At 41.5% G+C, this 20,080-nt stretch overlaps 1 protein-coding gene across 2 annotated transcripts; it reads right to left on the bottom strand.

Annotated features, from left to right (window-relative positions):
- Positions 1 to 5,230: 5,230 nt before the first annotated feature.
- Positions 5,231 to 19,287, bottom strand: IL10RB (interleukin 10 receptor subunit beta). 2 transcript variants are annotated; one of them, XM_086739747.1, is made up of 7 exons: positions 19,148 to 19,287; positions 16,913 to 17,036; positions 15,039 to 15,208; positions 13,228 to 13,388; positions 10,806 to 10,956; positions 8,243 to 8,400; positions 5,231 to 5,991 (listed from the first exon to the last, which is right to left on the bottom strand). In XM_086739747.1, the coding sequence occupies exons 1-7, from the start codon at positions 19,197 to 19,199 to the stop codon at positions 5,809 to 5,811; spliced, it is 999 nt and encodes a 332-aa protein (XP_086595873.1). In that variant the 5' UTR covers positions 19,200 to 19,287; the 3' UTR covers positions 5,231 to 5,808. The 2 variants fall into 2 exon arrangements, with proteins under 2 accessions (XP_086595873.1, XP_086595881.1); XM_086739755.1 differs by lacking the exon at positions 8,243 to 8,400 and having other exon boundaries at positions 5,811 to 5,991.
- Positions 19,288 to 20,080: the final 793 nt, after the last annotated feature.

Below are 20,080 nucleotides of genomic sequence, written 5' to 3'. Positions count from 1 at the left end.
AGTATCTCACATGAAGGAAAGCTACATAGCAGCTCAAGTTTTACAAAATATTTAAATATCCCTTCTCATTCTAATTTGCACTTCCATCTGACCAGCTCCTCCGTGGCTTTTACTGTGGCAGAGGTCCAATGATGGGGCATTACATCCCTGGTTTCTGATACTGGCTTCTGCGTCTTTGCAGAATTTCTCCCTGACTTTTGCTGGTATTGTCCAGGACATGGTTATGATTTGAGCTGAGAACTGATCAGCTAACTTAAGCCTTCCAGGTGGTGCTTCTCCTCTGCCTTGCCATCTCCACCTCCTTTTCTTCTGCACCTTCTTAAGGGGTCAAGAATTCCTCCTTAAGGTCTAGGGGTCCTGTTAAAGGCCTCAGCCACCAGCAGAGGAGAGAGTCCTCTAGGGTAAGGAAGACAGCAGCTCCCATACTGGTACTGAGGTGACCCCCTCTGTGTACCCTTCTGGTCTCACCTTTGCTGTATTCTGGACATACTGCAGGCACCAGTTTACCATTTCTCCGAGAGGAGCAAGATACAATGAGCAAGGCTAGGCTCAGAGCTGGAACGATAAAGGTGGTAGCACCATACCAGAGGACTTTATTATTAAGTGTATTTCAAAGGATATTTCTTGTATTAGTATTTTATTCGCACACTCATTAAGTTCTAGAAAGACTCTTAGGTTCAGCTCTTGCCCTTTGCTTTTGACCCTCCAGCCTAAGATCTACAAGGACAAAGTTGGGTTTGGGACAGGTACAATTCTGTGTATCAGAAATGTTTTTAGCCATGAGATGGCCGAATATTTTCAGCACATGAGAAAACTCAGGTAAATAAAACACAGGCATCTGGTCAGAAGAGTGCATTAGGCTTTGAAGGACAGAGGGGTCATAATTTGCATCAACTAGACTGGAAGGCTGTGGAAAGCCTGCTGTCAACCTGTCTTTTTACAGTCTATGAAGACCTATCTAGAGTCTTCAAAATGCCTAACTATAATAATATCTACAACTTTTGTCTCTGTACATAATACTTCATAATGATCATTAAGTTGTGCTTGATTAGAGTGACTTTCAAAGCCTCGTTGTACCGGTACATTAGCGTGTCTGAAAATCTAGCCCACGTGCAAAGTTCCAGTTGTGATTGACATCGTCTTTGTAACTACATTACTCAGATGGATTGGAAAAGAAAGTCCCTGCTCTGAGGACCTTGCATTCGAGTTTTTTAAAGTGCAATGTAAACAACAGGAGCTGAGGGAAGGGAGTAGAAGTGAAAGACAATATTTGAGTGACATGATGTCAAAGTCGATGGGAAAATGGAAGAGCTGAAAGTTATTGAACAGATTCTTCGGTCTGGTGCTTTCTCCGGGGTTAAATCCTAGCATTAATGAATGCACACCAGTGCTGCTGGAGCCAGCATTTCCTCTGTAACATTTCCCCAGTGGCTTCTCATTTGTCTTTTTGATATCGTTATCATTCTATGCCTTCAGTCTCCGCTTGAAAGTAATTGCTTGAAAGCCTGTAAAATTAACTTCAGGAAATCCAATTTGTAAGGAAGAAATAAGAAAGGACTCTGTATTAGGAAGCGCAAATGAACAATTTCCAGTATATTGCATGCAGACAGTCAGCTAAGCCTGTTGATTATTCACAGTACTTTCTGTAAAATAGCAGTTTCAACCTTTCTTTTTCATGACAGTGCAATATCAGGGGAAGGAGCCTTGATTTGCCCAGACACTCCATACCACTTATTCAATAACCGATGATTACTAGAAAATTACATTTGCCAAGTAATAATGGTTATTTCCCAACCCGCCTCAGAAAAAAAGAATGGGTAACTTAATATCACAAATTCCTATGCTGTATTTCTCATTAAGAATCTATTTAAAAGCTTTTTCTGTAGCTTACCATGGATGTAGAGTTAAAGTTTCTGGAAGCCTTTCCAGCTCTGCTTTTCAGCGGGGCTCTTTCTGTCTGGGCAGCCAGCAGATGCGGATTTGCGCCCTGCAGCCAGCCAGCCTTCCCTGATGCCTCCCAGACCTGCTGGGTAGGGAAGACACCGAAGTTACCAATATGGAGAGAGAAAATAAAAATGGGGAGCTGTTGGGTGATCATATCCCTGGCCTCTTGGTTGGCCATGGGCTCCAGTGTTTCCTTTCTCCCTGAAATGCTCCCTCCACTCCCTTGACCAAAACTTGCTAAACTCCCATTACTTCTCTTACTGCCTTACCTTATTTCCCTCTTCTATCACAAGCCTCAGCTGCTCTCATTCTGTTTCCCTCAGTTCTCCATTCCTTAATCATCCTGCTCTGCTTTGCATTTCATGTCTGAAATACTTTTCTGATAACTCCCAGGTCTCCAAAGTAGCCTGTTTTACTCATCACTTTGCAAAAAAACCCTGTGCCAGAGTTAGCAGCATGCTTCTGTATTTTGCAGTTTAAATCGTAACACAGTTAGAAATTCACCTATTTTATTGATTGATTTTCATCATACTCTCCACAAGCTTAGCTCAAGATCAACTCTTCTCTAAATTGTCTGAAGAGGCACTGGGTGCCTTGTACTGGGGTACCTGTGGGGCCCTGCAGCCCATTTGGGTACAACGAGAGGCTGCACCTTCTCCCCAGGCCTGTGGGCTCATCTTACACATTCCAGTGAAGCCGTGGCTTTTGTGGCTGAAGAAGACAGGCTCTCACCTACAAATGCTTTCCTGTGAGTCCTCACTTTGGAACAGGAAGACTTCTGAAGCAAACCAAACTGCAGGTCAGTCTGAAGAAAAAAATCTGGGCTGCTTTTTTTTGGCTGACCGTTAAAACTAAAAGTCAGCTTTAATTCACCTCAAGTGACCTGACCTTAGCCATACCTGGCCTCAGTGCCAGTCACATCTAGATTTCTGACTTCCCTGCAGAGCAGAAAGAAGGAATACAAGATGTCTGAGAGGTTTTTTTTGTATGGACTAACCTTGCCTAACAGGAAAAAGTAGCCTAAGTTTCTTCTGTAGTGATCAAGGAGAGAGATGCTCTTCCAGAGTAGGATCCCAGGCCAGTCCTTTTACCTAACTCTAACTGATTTACAGGGTCTTAGCCCATTCAATAACAATGGAAGCCACACTGGAAAAAACCAGCATTGATCGCAGTCCTCCACAGGACTTTCTAATTCGTTTATAAACTGGAATGGCAATGATGCTTTGCTACACTGCGCAAATGCAGATGCTGGCTGCTTACGTGATGAACAGAGAGCAGAGCAGCAAGCAGACATCAGTGTCAGAGGACAGAACATGCCCTGACTACAAGGTTAGCTCTGCATGAAATTAGACTTCTGGCACCAGATAATCAAATCAAGATTTCACAGAATGTCTCTCTGCCCTTTCAGGACGATCTTTATTAAATATATATTCTGCACTGAAACCTTCATTTCTGTTCTGTGTGGCATATAATCTGCTAACTTTATTCATCAAGTTATCTGCATGAGGATAACACTAGCAATGGTGTAGTCTAACAGCTCTGTCAGCTTGATGTCCTCAGGCAACTGCAGCATGGTATGATTGAGGGTTGTACCTTTGCTACGATGGTACGGGTCTCTGGACTTTCTGGAAACTTTGGTGACATACTGAGATGCAGAGTTTGAGAATTCATTCCTATTTCATGCTATTTGTGGTGCAGCTAGAATCTTAGTATTTCATTTTGGAATTCACCATATAAAGGCTTTTTGACAATGACACAGATAGTAGATTAAAGATGGGCTCACATGAACTTAAAACAGCTGTTTCTTTAAAGACACCACATTCCATATCAAAGAAGACTTAAACAAACAAAGTGGTCAGGACAAATCCTTCCTTTCCCCATGTGTCTGAATGCATTGAAAGAGGAAGCGGTATTCTGAGAAGAGTCTTTTCCTCTCATGTGACAGTGTAACAATTGGTATTGGCAAAGACGTGAGAGGAAACGCTTCCTCTTTTTAAATGGGGGAAGCCAACCTCCCAGAATTTTGGAGACTATGATGTTCTTGCACACATTCTTTCTGCTTTAATCTAAAAAGACTGTATTTCTGAATAGCCAAGATTATTTTTTTTTCTCTTCCCCAGTTTGGCTTACTAATGAACCTGTAATGAAGTGGCACAGCACATGGGACTGCCTTATCTGTGCCCTCATTATATCCTTTGATTTCAGCCACATTTGATGGATGGTAACTTCCCACTGTTCCATGAAAATCAGCCACTGGGTAGATGAAAGCAGCTCTACTAAAAGAGTGAGGAAAAGGCAGGAAAATCTCAACCCTCTCAACCACAGCAGTTCTCTGGGCAACTAGCACGTGCATTGGTCATACAAACTATGCTATGTGGTTTTTGCTTTTCTGAAAGCCAAAAAAAAAAAAAAAAAAAAAAAAAAAAGAAGAATGTGCAGAAGAAGCTGCTACTGTAGGAGGGATGGAGGGATGAGGTGTACCAGACACAGGACATGAGCCTTCAGGAGGATCAGCGCTCACACCAAAGAGCAGCTTTGGTAAGATGTGAAGAAAAGCACCAGTGAAACAAAATGCCTTAAAAAAACCCAAATGAAAATGTAAAATATTATTAAAACATGCAGAAAAAAAATGTGTCCAGATTACATATAGCTGGGTAGTAGAAAGAATCAATGCCTGTTCTCCTTGTTTTCTTCCTGCAACAGTCCCAAGAAGTGAATATTTATGTATTAATTAACAAACCTCAAAACTATAGACAAAAATTTTGCAATTCCCACATCAAGTTATGATTTACATACAACTTCACTTATGGCAAGTTACTTTTGCTGGCATAATTTAATGTTTTACTCTCATTTTGATGTAATAGCACACACACAAAAAAATTTGCGTTACTCACAAAATCAGTGCACAGTGCAAAGGTCACAATTTATGCCCCGATGTTGGTGTGGACATAACCTCCGTATGCACAAACGGGGCTATACAGGTAAGATTGTATTGTGTAGCATGGGGGGTACATCACCTGGATTTACTTTTTTTTTTTAATTAAGAACATGTATCAATAGATGAATAAAATGAACCTACCTTTTAACTCTCAATTTAGCTGCGAAGTTTTCCACAGACTTCAGTGGACTCTGGATGAGGTAGGCAAAATTTAATCACCCATAGAAACTGCAAGGCAGGGGCTCACAGAACTGAGTGATACCTGAACATCTGGCAGTGCACTGGTACGTTCCCATTATCCTTAGCAATGAAGTATGAGTAACACTTTGCAATGCAAAATACACCGAATATTTGTGTTTGGTTTATTCATACCAAGTTCATACCATCATAATAACTTCATAATTTTTCATCAGGTAAAAAAATATTCAATAGAAAGATTCTGCCACTAGGGATATCCTTAAGAAATACACTCAATTTCTCATTAAAAGAATAAGTCAGATCAGGTCTTTCTTTACAAAACATTATTTTCTTTTACAAACCCTATATGTATAATACACCATTTTGATTAGCTTTTGCAATAAATAGTTCATCAAAGTTAAATTAACAAGTATTTTATATATATAATATTTGCTTTTAAAATTAAAGTCATAATACAGTCCTAGGTGTTGCTACAACTTAAACAGTGATTCACTACAGTGGCAAAAATTACAAATAATTTAATTTCTCATTTATAGTCAAGTTTCTTGTACTTAAAAAACCCGTATGATTCTGTACAAAGTCTGTGTACACATCTTCGTATATGAATGTTTACTGTCCTTAAGAATGCAGCAATAAGAAGATAAACTCAACAGCCCATGTGCTTTTCTTTTGGTCCAAGTGAAGTATGAGGAGTGCATTTATGCCTTTTCTGAAGCAGGTACTACTCTTTAATCAGAATCTGCTTGTTCAGAGTCCTGAAGGTGCTCTGTTGTCTTGCTGGCCTCATCCCCAGTCTCCTCACTCTGATTTTTGGATTCTTCTGAAATAACAGTTAGCTCGTCATAAAAAAGATGCTCTTCTTGTGGGAGTGGAGAAAAAACCTGCGAACCGCTGGGAGGCTTGCTCAAAAACTGCGAAGGGGAGAAAAACAAGAATTAGGTTTCACCAGCCATCCCATCCTGTTTGCTTAGAAATATGTTTTACATTGTTTGGCACACATCACTTGGCTTTCTCAATCCTCAGAAGTCCCAGAGGGGTGACAATGTAATAACCTCTCTGCTTGCTTTAACATCCTGTGCAAGGCTTGGAAGCAAGCTGGAAATGCCTTTATTTGCAAGAAGATACCCCAGGGGTTAGTGACTTCTTTGGAATATAAACTTTCTTAACAAAACAAAATACCTAGAATGGTAACTTCACTGAAGGTGAAGGAGTTTGCAGAGAGATTTGTCAAATAGCTCAAAGAAATATGAATTGTTCCTGCCATCTGAGAGAACTGTCTGCTCAGATATCAAATAGTGATGCTTTAAATGTCAACCATATAAATAAAGCATAATCATTTAGTCAAGTAATGGAGAGGGAGGAAGATTTACAAGGCTATGCAGTTCAGTGAGAAATGAGACTTAATTTTAGTACCAAAATAGCACAACTTCTTCCCACTCTCTGTTCTATTGATAAAATGGAACCGGCCTCAAGAATCAACAGGGACTTCGCAGGACGTCATGACTGTATTCTGAATGTCAACACAGGCACAGCACACCTACTCAACCGAGTAATAACATGTTAACCACTCATTTGGGCAGCTGAAGCAGCAGTTCATTTTATCGGTAGTGGCTGCAGGAGTACAACTGCATTTCGTTCTTGTGACCTGACCCCTGTCTATTACTTTAGTGCATTTTACGTAAGAAACTAGCTGCTCTGTCAGGAGTCCTGTTCACTGTAATTACAAAAATAAATACTAATATTATTACTTTTAGACCTTTTTTTCCTAGCAAACTGTGCTTTGAAATGTTCTGTCAGTAACCTGCAATCTCTATGTTCATGTAGTGAAGCCACTGCTTTTGATAAATGTCATTTCAGGTAAGCATGACTGACCTTTGATTACTGTGATAAACCACTATAACCCATGAGCACAAAATGAAAATTCTCCCTTTCTTGTGAGAAACCTGTGAGAAAAAAATAAATTTGACCATATCCTGTACTGATCAGACCAATGCTACCTTCCCAACAGCTGAGCTCCAGGTTCAGCAAACCTGTGTGTGCTCAGCATATGCTCCACATAAAGCAGAAGACGATTGCTAAGTCGACTGCAAAGCCTTTGTCTGCTGATCTCTAAATAAGTCAAAATGAAAGACCCAAAGAAACTGCAGGGAACTTAGAAGAATACAGGTTGCTAACTTTAGCATATGTAACACTCTGTGTAGCCTTGTTTCTTGGAGGATATTATGATACAGCCTTTTAAAGTTGCTATGTGGGTAACTGGGTCAATGGTATTCCCCAACAATAATGGCTAACATTAACTGCTCTCATTTTATCTTGAATTTTCATATTTCACTACATTCCTTACTTAAGTTAAATCTCATTATGGCATTTGCAAAAGAACTTTGTTTCAGGAGAACAAATGTGCAATTTTAAGTCAAAAATGAGATAGCGGAGACACATCTCAGTTGTTTGCTATCTAAGAAGAGGAACTGAAGGTTAACACCTGTTACTCTCTCACTTTAAAATGAAATAAAACATCCTGTTTCTAAGCCATGTAAAGCTTCATATTACAAATTATGCATTTGCTTTAGAATAAAAGTCTATGCCAAGTTTTTAAATCATTCAGCTTTTAAATATTTTGGACCATTCTGCACAGAACAATTAAAAATGACAGTATTTTAGAGTTTATTATAAATCAGTATACTTCAAAAGGAAGTCTAATTTCACTGCTTCTTACTTACATCTATGCATATATCAGTGCCACAGAACTTGATTAAAAAACTGAGGTAGCATTCATGACAAATTTATGACCTTAGAATGCCAGTCATTAAATATTAAATGAACCAACTTCCACTACATTTCTCACACTGAAAAGTAACTTTGTCAGCTTTTTCCAAAGTTCACGACTGCACCATTTACACTTATTTGAATGGCTTTTTACGTTGGGCAGAAGAGTGAGTTTTACCATACACAACAACTGTATAACAACAGATAACAAGCATTGCCCCTTATAGTCTAAAACCCCCTCAGAATAGTCTGCACTTTACAGATGGCTAACAGTCAGGTGCAAATGAAAGCAGGTAAAATAGGAGAAGCTCTGAAGGTTTTGGCACACAGAGCCTTTGGAAAGCAGGAGGTTCTGCTGAAAAGGCTGATTTTAATTGTGTTAAGTAGAAAACAAACCTCTTTCAAGTGTTGTGGGAAAATATATGAAGGGCAGAAAACATGTTTGGTGAATCGATATAGGTACAAAACCGAAAAGAAACAAGCAGGAACAGATAGTACAATGACCAACATTGATCCTATAAAAACCGTCACAATTATCCAGACAGGAGTTATACCTGCAAGAAACAAGAAAAAAAAAAAAAAAAAAACTGTGATTATTAATTTCTGAATATGTTATTTTCAAATTATCCCTTTCTCTATGAAATTAGAAAAAAAAAAAACAAACCCAACCTATTACAAAATTGTAACTTCCAACATGTCTCTGTTCCAGATGCAAAGTACCTCTTAGCTCTTAAATTTTTAGCCTGGATAGTCTGAAGAAGTTCTCAATAGATGTTGCGGATTAAAGTAAGTTTACTTATAGAATGTTAGAATTAATTGTGTGATTGCTTGGAGAGCTCAATTAGAATCAAGTGTGTACTTGCTTAAAGTTAGGCTGAATTGTAGCTTGCTTATAGCTTAGCATGAATAGGCCTTATTTAAAACTTAGCATAAGTGAACTTTAAATGAACTCTGTTCATTAGCATGGGTGGCTAAGCAGAGGAGGTAATAAAGGAGTACAGGACATCCTACTCTGCAAGATAACAGGAACCAAACCCATAACTCAAGGAAAAAATGGCCTTCAAAACAGGTAGCAGATGACAAACAAGACCTTGTTAACTTTTACTGAAGGGCCCTAGGGGCCAGTCCAAGCCAGAAGATAAGGAAACTAATGACCAGCTGCAAACTTCGAAGATAAGGAGAAGGCCTGCCTAGAGACAAGGAGGGGACCTGATGGGGAGTGAGAAGCCCCCGGCCTCTGAAACCCCAACGCACCAACTGTTCAGTGAAGAGCACATGAAGGAGTGAGAAGCCCAGCCCTGAAATACCACTGGACTACTTCTTGCGTGGACAGCGCGTGAAGAGCGGATGGGGGGTGGGAACTTAGACTGTGAAAGGTATAATTTCTTTGTTCTGGGTCCCTTGTGAGAGGGATCTAACTGGAGCTGAAATAAACTGACTGTGTGGCAAACACTAGAGTCCGAACTCTTCATTACAGCTGGGGCTAAGTCTGGATCCAGTCGCACCTAGGCTCCTTCCTAGGAAGGAGTTTAGAAAGTACGAAAGTCCAATCTGACTCCTGTGACTCAGTGGAAGGGTCTTCCTGGACTCTTCTTTAACAATAAAGTAAGCTTTCAAGCCATCATATTTAGACATTTATGATTCTGGTGATTCTACACGCAATACTAGGCAAATGATTAAAGGCAAAAAAAGACCCCGCAGAATCATCCACAAGGTGGTATTATTTAAAAAGCATCTGTACACTCTTTGGTGTTTCAGGAGTGTAGGAGTTGACGCATAACACTACCAGAGTATAGGGTTCCACTTTTCCCTTAAAGAAGTCTGTAAAAATGGCAGCAAAGTAAAGACAGCAAGCAATAAAAGTCTGTAAAATTCTAACTACTGAGCCTTTAAAAAAATTACGTCACAGACGGGGATTTCGCAATAGGCAGTGGGAATGAATATGTACCCATACCTCACTGTATAAACGTTTTAAACAAACCTACGCTTGCTAAACACTGTTCTAGCCATGAACTAACAACAAACACCACCGCCAAAACCCACCTGCAATTCAACTGCAGTGCATGCAGATAATATACATGTAGGAAAAATATATGAGAAAACATTTTACGAGGAAAACTATGAAAAGCAAGTTAGCCCAGGCTAACCCAGGCTACCCCAGGCTTCCTCCAGACGGCTTCCTCATTAACTTGGGTCTCTGCCTCTGATTTTCCACATATTATCTGAGGGTGGAAATTAGCTGAAATACACATTATGCCAGTCAAAAAGACAGTATCTAGGACTCCACCCTTTCTTATAACTAGGGACATGAAGCTCCCTGCTAAGACGACAGAGTCAGACCACGTGGTGGTTATTGCTGGACTCGAAAGACAGCAGCTAAGGTGACGTAGCTGGAAAGGAAAGTGCTTTTGGTACTTAACTGCTTTCAAAATGAGAAGGAAACTGTCTAAACAAAAGATTTGTTTATATTACTGATTAATAACTGTTGTCTTTCACAGAGAAAGAGCATCATCGCCTAGCCTCGTGACGGACACTGGCAACATTGCCACAGATGAAGCAGACTGCCACACAGGGTCCAATTCCTTTCTCAGTTACAAATATACAGAACAAAGGCTTTCATAGGATAATGAATACAGCTGATGGTAAAAGAAATTCAGACACACAGTGTGATGAGTGAAGAGCCTATGTTCCATTTAACTCTGATTTTCAGAGGATGAGGAACGCAGAGGCCTCTGCAGCAAAGGAAAGCGTCATATCATCTGTGCCATATTGCTTTTAGTTTTGACTTCATTTCCAACCCTTCCGCTCCAAAGGTAGACATGTATTAACCACCAAACAGTACTAAAGTAACAAACACATCAGTTTTTGGAAGGTTTACATGTTACACTGATTTTCATTGGCTTTGCACATTTCCCAGTTCCCTACAGCACGTGTCCCATTCTGATGCACCAGGTATTACCGTTGTGGGTTGTCTCCTCGCAAAGCTCTCCGCTCAGCTCCCCTGTTTTGTTCCACTCAGGGATAACTGCTTGCACTTGAATACAATACATTGTCCATGGCTCCAACTGAGATAATATTTCAGAGTTATGTTGAGTATCTATGTGAGTTACCTAATAACAGAGAAGAATACAAAAAATTTGAAAAGCACAAGTCCAGCGAATGGACTAGCTAAGTAATTAAAATCACATTTAGTAGGACAAATCCTAGCAGTTATAGCTGCAATGTCAATAAGGCTTTTAAAGGCAGAACGAAATGCCCTGCCTATTTCGCATACCTGATAACTCTACGTTGATTTTACCTGTGGTTAGAGAGTGTGAGACCATCCACACCACTGACTTCCTGGCTGCTTCTAGCAGCATCAATGAAGTTTCAGGCTAAAGAGGCCTACAGAGAAGTGATAAATGAGATCTCCTTGCAGAAATAAACAATTGCTTAACCAAATGAGATCAACTAAGAGTGCCGTCACAGGCAAATGTAATTTAATTTGAGTCAGAGCAAGTAGGATGGATGATCTAGACAAAAAAAAAGACAGAGAAAGAAAAAGGCTTATGGAAGCTATTAGGTGACTTACAGCAGATGCAACTTGTTGTTTAGAGGCATGATTGGTTATGTTCCCGTAACTAATGTTAAGCTCAACATGAGCTGGCAATGCGCCCTTGCAGCCCAGAAGGCCAACCGCATCCTGGACTGCATGAAGAGAAGCGTGGCCAGCAGGCTGAGGGAGATGATTCTGTCCCTCTACTCTGCTCTGGTGAGACCCCAACATAAGAAGGACGTGGACCAGTTGGAGAGGGCCCGGAGGAGGACCACAAAGATGATCAGAGGGCTGCAGCACCTCTCCTATGAGGACAGGCTGAGAGAGTTGGGGCTGTTCAGCCTGGAGAAGAGAAGGCTCTGGAGAGATCGTATTGTAGCCTTCCAATACCTACAGGGGGCCTACAGGAAAGATGGGGAGAGACTTTTCAGTAGGGCCTGTTGTGACAGGACAAGGGGTAATAGTTTTAAAATAGAGGGAGGTAGATTTAGATTGGATATTAGGAAAAAAAAATTTACATTGAGGGTGATAGAACACTGGAACAGGTTGCCAGAGAGGTGGTGGATGCCCCATCCCTGGAAACATTCAAGGCCAGGTTGGATGGGGCTCGGAGCAACCTGATCTAGTTGGGGATGTCCCTGCTCCTTGCAGGGGTATTGGACTAGACAACCTTTAAAGGTCTCTTCCAACCCAAACCATTCTATGATTCTATGAACTACACAATCCTTGCAGGTGCTCATTGCCCCTCAGATGCCCTTACATCGTGTCCCATTATGTAGTAACAGATTCTTTTTCGGGGTGAGAAGACTCTATAGCTAGGTTTCAACATTTTGACCAAGCATCCACTTCAAAAAACAACCTATAAAGTTACACAGTCTATGCCTTTTTCTTCTTTGATCCCTATGGAAATTTCCCAGACTTCTGCTCTGAAGTGTTACCAGCACAGATTCTACCTGAAGTTCTCGCTTTCTCTGGTATCTGCCTAAGTTTGCATTTCATATGCAGAAACACCTTCATTTTTTGTAGTCTGGGAATTGAAAACCAGTCTGGTTTTTGGGAAATTATGATCCCTCAGTTTCTGGAATTGAATGCTGAAGAATTTTGCAGGATAACAAATACAAATCAGAATTATATGTAGTGGAGTCCTATTATATGAAAATTGTACTGATGTACAAAGCACTAGCTATATTGTGACTGGTATCTTCTGATAAAGGGCTTCCTTTTTGCCTGTAACAGAGCTCATGACCCTATAATTAATACATTATTTATGATCTTTCTCCATACATTTTATATAGAGACGCCTTTTGAGCTGAGTAACACATCTATTTTGTGGAAAAGGCTGTCCATGAGAGGAAGAAAGTGAATTACAACTGACAGAAATTGAAGAGGTGAAGGTGACCACAGTTAAGATATGGCCTCGTCCACGATGGTATTCAAAGCCCGAAGTGCCATGAAGAGCACAAATACTTGAATGACATAAGATTTGAATCTAAGTCAGCTTATCGCCATGATCACAGGTATCGCAGCTTCTAAGTTTACCCTTCAAATACAGAGACTTGGTAGGGAAGACTACATCACTAAACTGAGGGAATAAATTCTCATCATGTAGCAGTTATTTCTAATTATGGAAAGAGTAAATTATATCCGTGCTACTGTTTAACCACACAGCTATATGTCATTTGCTCTGAATGCCAGTTGCAATGACTAGACCTTATTATACTGTAATTCGTAGAGATACATTTTTATTTCAGTACTGTTAGCTTTCAGAACTTCATCAGTACGACGTTTTATCAAGAAACGCCTTACTAAAGTCACAGAGTCACAACATCCAGGAAGCAGAAGTTACCTCTTTATTGCTGTCTTTCTTCCAGTACAGTATTCTGTAATTCCACGAGCCATAATAGTGCTTTAGAGGCCACCGGTCATGTTCAGCATAAGGGCCTATGAAATCCACATGCAGGGACCCAGACTCTGACTTGACTTTTACATCAGGTGGCCCAATGACTGCTGTATATTGGAATGGTGGAAGAGAAGAAAGGACTGAATTCAGTTTCACATTGTTCTCAATTTGACATTTTTACAGAACCTACGACAATTCATGCTTTAAATAATTTTATCTATTAGAAGAAAGTAACTTCCTTTCATGGGTCAGGCACAAATAAATCCTCTCCTTACACAACCAGCCTTGAAAAGGATTTATTTTTGCAGTTAAATAACAGATATTTTGGCAGACTACATTTCCCCTACAACTGAGTAAATTAACTCAGTTCTCTTTTGCCAGCTGTGGTGACTCCTGGGAGAGGAAGGACTATTTCTATAAGTTATTACTCACTTCTCTTTCTGGGCCAAGCTGTTGCAACATCTGTCTTTTCTGAGGAGACCCTCTAAGTGAAATGCTTTAATGTTTCTTTCACTGACATGATTTTAAAAGACTGAAACATTTGAGTTATTTCTGCATGTCTTAATGACTGAGCATCTTTGACTAATTATTATATTCTTGTATTCTGAAAAGGGCTTGTCCTTATTATGTTTTTGTGCCACTACCTAAATTAATTCATGAGTACCTTAGTTATCAATTCTATTGTGTGTGAGGGATGCATTCGACCCCTTAACAAAACCAGAAGTTGTTTGGTACAGGTTCCAAAGGAGGTACAAGGCCTGAGCTGTAGCTGGGCCAAGAACTCCTCTAGTTGCAGCTGTTCTCTGAAAACCCACAAAGGAGCAGAGTGACACAGTGAGCATCGATGCATATGAGTGTGGAACACCGATCATACAAGCAATTATGCTTTCGGAGAGAGATAACCAATAAAAGCATTTTGAGAAAGAAGGCTCTAAACTGTAAAATTACACTTTGAAATCCAAGGAACAGAATGATGAAATTCAAGCAAATGAAGGCAGAACAAGAAAGAAAAATATTTTTAAAAGTTTTTCTCACAGATGAGGTGTAACAGAAGCTTCCTGCATGGTTTTGTATAAACAGCTGTGAGGAGAGAAAAAGCCTTGGGTAACATTAACTACATAATCTAAAATAATTTGACTTTTGCTAATGAGTGGAATAAGAATGTACAAAACAGAGTATGCTCATAGGTAAAAACCACACCCTCATTCCCAAGCTCAGGTGACAGCAACATGATCAACATCTCTGTTGTGCACTCTAATGCAAGGCAATGTCTACATCATCTCTCACAAGACTGTAAAGCTTCACTAAGAGAATGGCAATATTGTGGAATGAAGATTTCTTAACAAAAAAAAAATAATTAATCTCTGTGAAATTAATTAAAAATAAAAAGAAAGCTTTTTGCCTGACACAGCAATGAAGAAAAAAGTAATTTAACTTATTTAGATAATACAAGAAGTCGGAATCCTTGAAAAAAAGCTCTCCCTGGCTGAAAACCATAAACTATTCTTATTCTAAGGGAAAAATATACAGTTTTTGAAAACCTCCCCAAAAGACGTTTCAAGTATCTAACATCTACCTGTAACCTAAGATGCCTTCTGGCAGCAACCTCTGCATTCAAAAAATGAAAATGTTACAATTAAGATTTTATAGTTCAGTGTAATTAAATTTAAAAATTATCTGCATGCTATGGAGCCAAATTGTAAAGGTGCACTAATAGTAGACAATATTTTTTTGTGGTAGATTAGAAAAAGGCTTACTGTCATCCATTGGCTTAAATCTGATGGTTGCCCAGTCTGAATGGTTATTTTCTGACTCTGCTCTGACCTGTAAAATGTAGTCTCCATATGCAGACAGAGACGAGACATCACATTTTGTGAATCTCAAGTTTGTGCTCACATTTTCATACGTCTCTCCAGGGAAATTGATGCTGTATGGAAGAGAAACAAAACATATATCATGTGTAAGTTACGACAGACTAAATGTCTTTTCTCTCAATTAATTGGAAAAGTGGCATACTTGATTGTTAAAACAATCAATTATGACTCATGAGCAAGAAAAATTAGATCAAGTGTGTAAGAAACATCATTACTAGAGCGTACACACACATTAAGCATTTTATATGCATCTATAAATCTGTGATAAAGTTAGAGATTAAAATTATGATTCAGTAAATAGATGCCCTTTTCTCCACAGTGGTTACAAAATTTGATTAAACAGAGAGTAGTTATTAGACAAGTCTGCAAATATTAGATGATATCGCTATGCACGGCTTTGCTGTCTAACTTGGACTTTGTTCAGAACTGTCTTTAAGATATGCGTATAAGGAAAAGCCAGAGAAAATTGAGCCTGACAGCTGACTGGGAACCATTTAATCATAGAATCATAGGATGGTTTGGGTTGGAAGGGACCTTTAAAGGCCATCTAGTCCAACCCCCTTGGAAGGAGCAGGGACATCTCCAACTAGATCAGGTTGCTCAGAGCCCCGTCCAACCCGACCTTGAATGTTTCCAGGGATGGGGCATCCATCATTTCTCTGGGCAACCTGGTCCAATGTTTCACTGCTCTCATTGTAAATTTTTTTTTCTTTTTATCTAGTCTAAACCTACCTTCTTCTAGTTTAAATCCATTACACCATATCCTATCACAACAGGCCCTGCTAAAAAGTTTCTCCCCATCTTTCTTATAAGTCCCCCTTAGGTATTAAAAAGCTGCAATAAGGTCTCCCCGGATCCTTCTCTTCTCCAGGCTGATGATATATGACATTCTTTCTGTTTTGCATCAGAAGTCCACCTAAGAATCCAGTGATCAACAGATAATTGCTTCCAGAACCCAGAAATATCTTCTTTCAACTAAGATGGCCTGGACTCTAGGTTTGGGGATTTCTCCTCAGCAGGCCCCTGCCTGTGGGTGCAATCACCTCTGCTTTGTACCCTACCCTGTCCTGGCCAAAGAACCCAACCTTTAGCAGGAACGTGAGACCTCCGACCCATCATGTGGTTTCCTTGCCAAGCACAGAAGCACGCAGGGAGCCAACCCCTGGGCTGGGGAAACAACCATCTTCCTCTGTAGAGCCACACAGACCACTTTTCCCAACAGGAAAGACCAAGTTGGAAGGACATCAGCAAAAAACAAATCAAAGCTTAATCAACCCATCAAAACCGACAAAAGGAGACCTCAGAAAATGTGTCCTAAGTTTAAGGCACTGAACGGATGAGCCACCAGGCAGGTGGCATTCATCTGGCATTTCCAGTAAGGGCACAGGCAAGCTGACTGCAGTAGTGGCTGAGCACAAAATGCTGCAGGAATGAAAGACCAGGCAAGGTCCTAATGCTCAGCAGGTCCAAGTCTCTTGAATCGCAGCTAACAGCTACATGATAGAGAAAAAACACACACAGAGCTAATAACAGCCAACATTACAATGTATTTCTGGTTCCAAATAGAGTATGTACAAAGCTGCCTTGGGTGTGAAATGTGTAGAAAATGCCTCTACCCTGTTATTTAGATAGAAGATGGGCCTCTCACAAGCTAAAAGAAAGGGACAGCCACTGATCTTTCTACAAAAAGGAAACAAATCACAAACACACACAGCTGTAAAACGTGAATCAAAGAAAGCACAACTCCCCAGACTTACCTCTTAGATCGGACAGTGTAACTTAGATTCCCTTTGTCAAACCTAGGTGCATCCCACTGTAAAGTGCTACGAAGATTAACTGAAATAATTCTTGCATTTTGGGGTTTTGGCACTATTCCAGATACTGTGGGAGCAATCAAATCCAAACAAACATTTTAGTATGTGTTCCTCCAGCAACTTCTCAGTCATCCAAAACTTCAGCAGAGCCTTCTTTCTCTTCCTTGTCTCACTTTTTTTTTTAAACAGACCTTAATATAATTAATTTAAATCCCGATGCCTATTGTTCCTTCTAAGCTTATGCAACAAAAACTAATTAGCCAGCATAAATGATTTCCAGGAAGTACATCCTTTATGATATCATCGTTTATTATGCATGACTGACCTGTCAGGACTTAGGGGCCATCAGACTACGTACATGAACTCTCACTGAGATTGTCAAAATCAAATTTTTCTAAGTAGTGCTCCAGTAGCACTATGGAAACAATATGGGTGTGTGGACTAATTTGCTGCGTTTTTTTTCCTGAAGAGGAACATGAACTGCATGAACTGTCTTTCTACATATACCTGGGTATAAGACTGAAATTTAAAAAAAAAAAAATCCACCATAAGCATGTTTGTATCCTCACTGCATGGATTAGCATTGCCATTTAAAATGCTTCACTCTGTTATTAAACCACCCTGTTGAAAAAGAGATAAACAAGAAATACCTTTGAAGGCAAGGGAGCTATTAAATATACCGTACAAATAAACACATAATTAACTGGTACTCTTCGCAAGTGATGAAAACCCTAAAGTAGTATTGAACAGTCCATTACTGTAATTATTTTATTATTTTAAATTAATTGTTGGTATTGAAACTAAAATAGAAAAGCTTGTGGCTCATTTTTCAAACACACCTGATCAATGCAAATAAAGCCTGTCAGATCAGGTTACTGCTAAAATGTCACAGGATAAAAACCTAATGACATATGCTCTAAGGAAAAAAATAAATAACCTATTTTATATGTCTATAGTTGATACATAAATACATAAAATTAATGTGTCAGTTACCCACCTGTAGCAGACAAGCATTTTAAATCTAAACCCTGCTGAAGTAAAAACTATTTCACTGACTCGATTCCTGCAATCCTACCCTTGCACCCAACAAACCAACTCAAACGTGCTTCATATCGGAAAAGCAAAAGTCGCTTCTCTCCAGCGCCCAGACATCTCTGTGTGTACGTGCCCTCACCGGTACCCACATTGGGCACTTGCCCGAGATCTCTGCCTGGGCACATGCTGGGCCCCTTTGCGGGCACCTCTGGCTTCCTGCTCTCTCATCTCCAAAATCCCAGACACAGAGAATGTGTGGGAAGGAAGACGGGCACAGGTAATAGACCGCAAAGGCTCAGTGTGAACACTACTGCTGAAAAAAAGTCTGGCTAGGAGGTGGCTTTTGGTATGTCCTCCCCCACACGCCATGGTCCTTTCTACAAAGGACCCTCTCTAGGGTGCTGCCTGTGCTTTGAGGAAGTTCCCTCCAAAGGTCTGAGCCAGGCTTGTAAATTCCCAGTAAAAACCAGGATGCCTTTGAAGGCTTGCTTCCCTCACAGCGCTTTTCTACTTGAAAAGCCTTCAGATCAAGTTTTTTTATTCCCCACTATGGACCCAAAGAGCTGAGAAAATTATTTCTGTGGTTTTGTTCTTTGTAAATGAAAGGTTTGTGCACAGCTCACACCACAGTCTCAGATACGGCCCATTCTGGGAAACCTACAACCTGGGCCAGCTCCAGTGGCTGCGGTGGCTGTGGAGCACCACCAGCTCTCCCAGAGAAGGGCAGTTTGTGCCGGGTGCTGCGGGCACGGCTACCCCGGCTCTCCCACCGCCTCACGGTTGCTGCGCCTACAAGAGGTGGTTTCGCACCCGCGTTTCATCGCTGGGACTCGCACACGTGTCCGAAACCGAAAAGGAAAGTTCCAGTTTCTCGGCACAGATACGGCCGGGGGGGGGGGGGGGGGGAGCAGCACCCCGCCGGCGCCCCAGCAGCCCTCCGCCCCTCCAGCCGAGGCCGCCACCTCCTCACGGCCCCGCCACCGGAGCCCTGGAGAACGAAGCCGGCCGCCTCTAGCGACCCTTCCCCCACCACCCACCCCCTCCCGTCGCTCCGCGGCGAGGCCGGGATCTGGAGGACGATCCCTAACCCGGGTGGGCCGGCCGGGCCGCCCCCCGACCCCGCCAGGCCCGGGACGGACTCACCGGAGAGCAGGAAGCAGGAGCAGAGAGCGAACCGGAGGGCGGCGGCGGCCATGGGGGCTCCCGGCGGGAGCTTCCCTCCGGGGCAGAGGAGCCGGCGCCGCCGCGCCACGGGCACCGGGCGCTGCCCTCACAGGCGGGGGTGCGGGGCCGCCCCGAAACCCTTCCGCCTTCCCGCGGCGGGGCGGGGCGGGAGGCTGCGTTGTAAAACGTATCCGCGATGCCTGGCTGCCGGGATACTCGTAATCTCCACAGAGCCTTTTCTGCACGCAGCCGGGAAGGCAGCAGGCGGCAGGTCCGCACACAGGGGATAAATGAATCATGCACGAATAGATGACACGCAGCACCAAACCTGATCGTGAGTGCATTTCCCACCACAGGTAATACCAATATTACCCAAAGGAAAGTTTATCTTCTGACTTGGAAGGATCGGGCCTGCACCAAAAACGCCGATGCCACTACTTCTACCAGGTCATTCAGCGTCTCTGATCAAAACCAGTATAACCTTGGGGGAAGTGGCTTTATTACTCACAGAGTAAAAGGGGTCTTTCTGAAGTTGTTACTGTTGCCAACTGAAAATAACAGTTCTTGGCAGGGGTTTAATACATTTGTTTCTGGCCCCACCTCCTGTTATTAAACGAGGCAGGTTTAGCCTTCCCTGGGATAGGCACAGTTGCTTATGTGTGAGCGATGCCCCTGGCTCCTACCACCACGGAGAGGCACACACCAACTACGCTTTAGGAACAGCAGTGTTACGGGGTCAGTGCCAGTGCCACTACTTCTACAGACGCATAGACTTGCGAATAATCAGCCTGTCTGGATCCAAGCTGTCAGGCACTTATATCTACTTATTTCTTAACTAAGCAGCAGAATCCATTCCAGCGCCTTAGAAATTGCTCTCAGCTATCCTGACCAAAAGAATGACCAGCAGGCATG

The sequence above is a fragment of the Chlamydotis macqueenii genome, chromosome 1 (genome assembly GCF_036417535.1).
Source record: "Chlamydotis macqueenii isolate bChlMac1 chromosome 1, bChlMac1.mat, whole genome shotgun sequence".
Classification (NCBI taxonomy): Eukaryota; Metazoa; Chordata; class Aves; order Otidiformes; family Otididae; genus Chlamydotis; species Chlamydotis macqueenii.
Note: the sequence above shows the minus strand (reverse complement) of the source record. Positions and strands in the feature narration are given on the sequence as shown.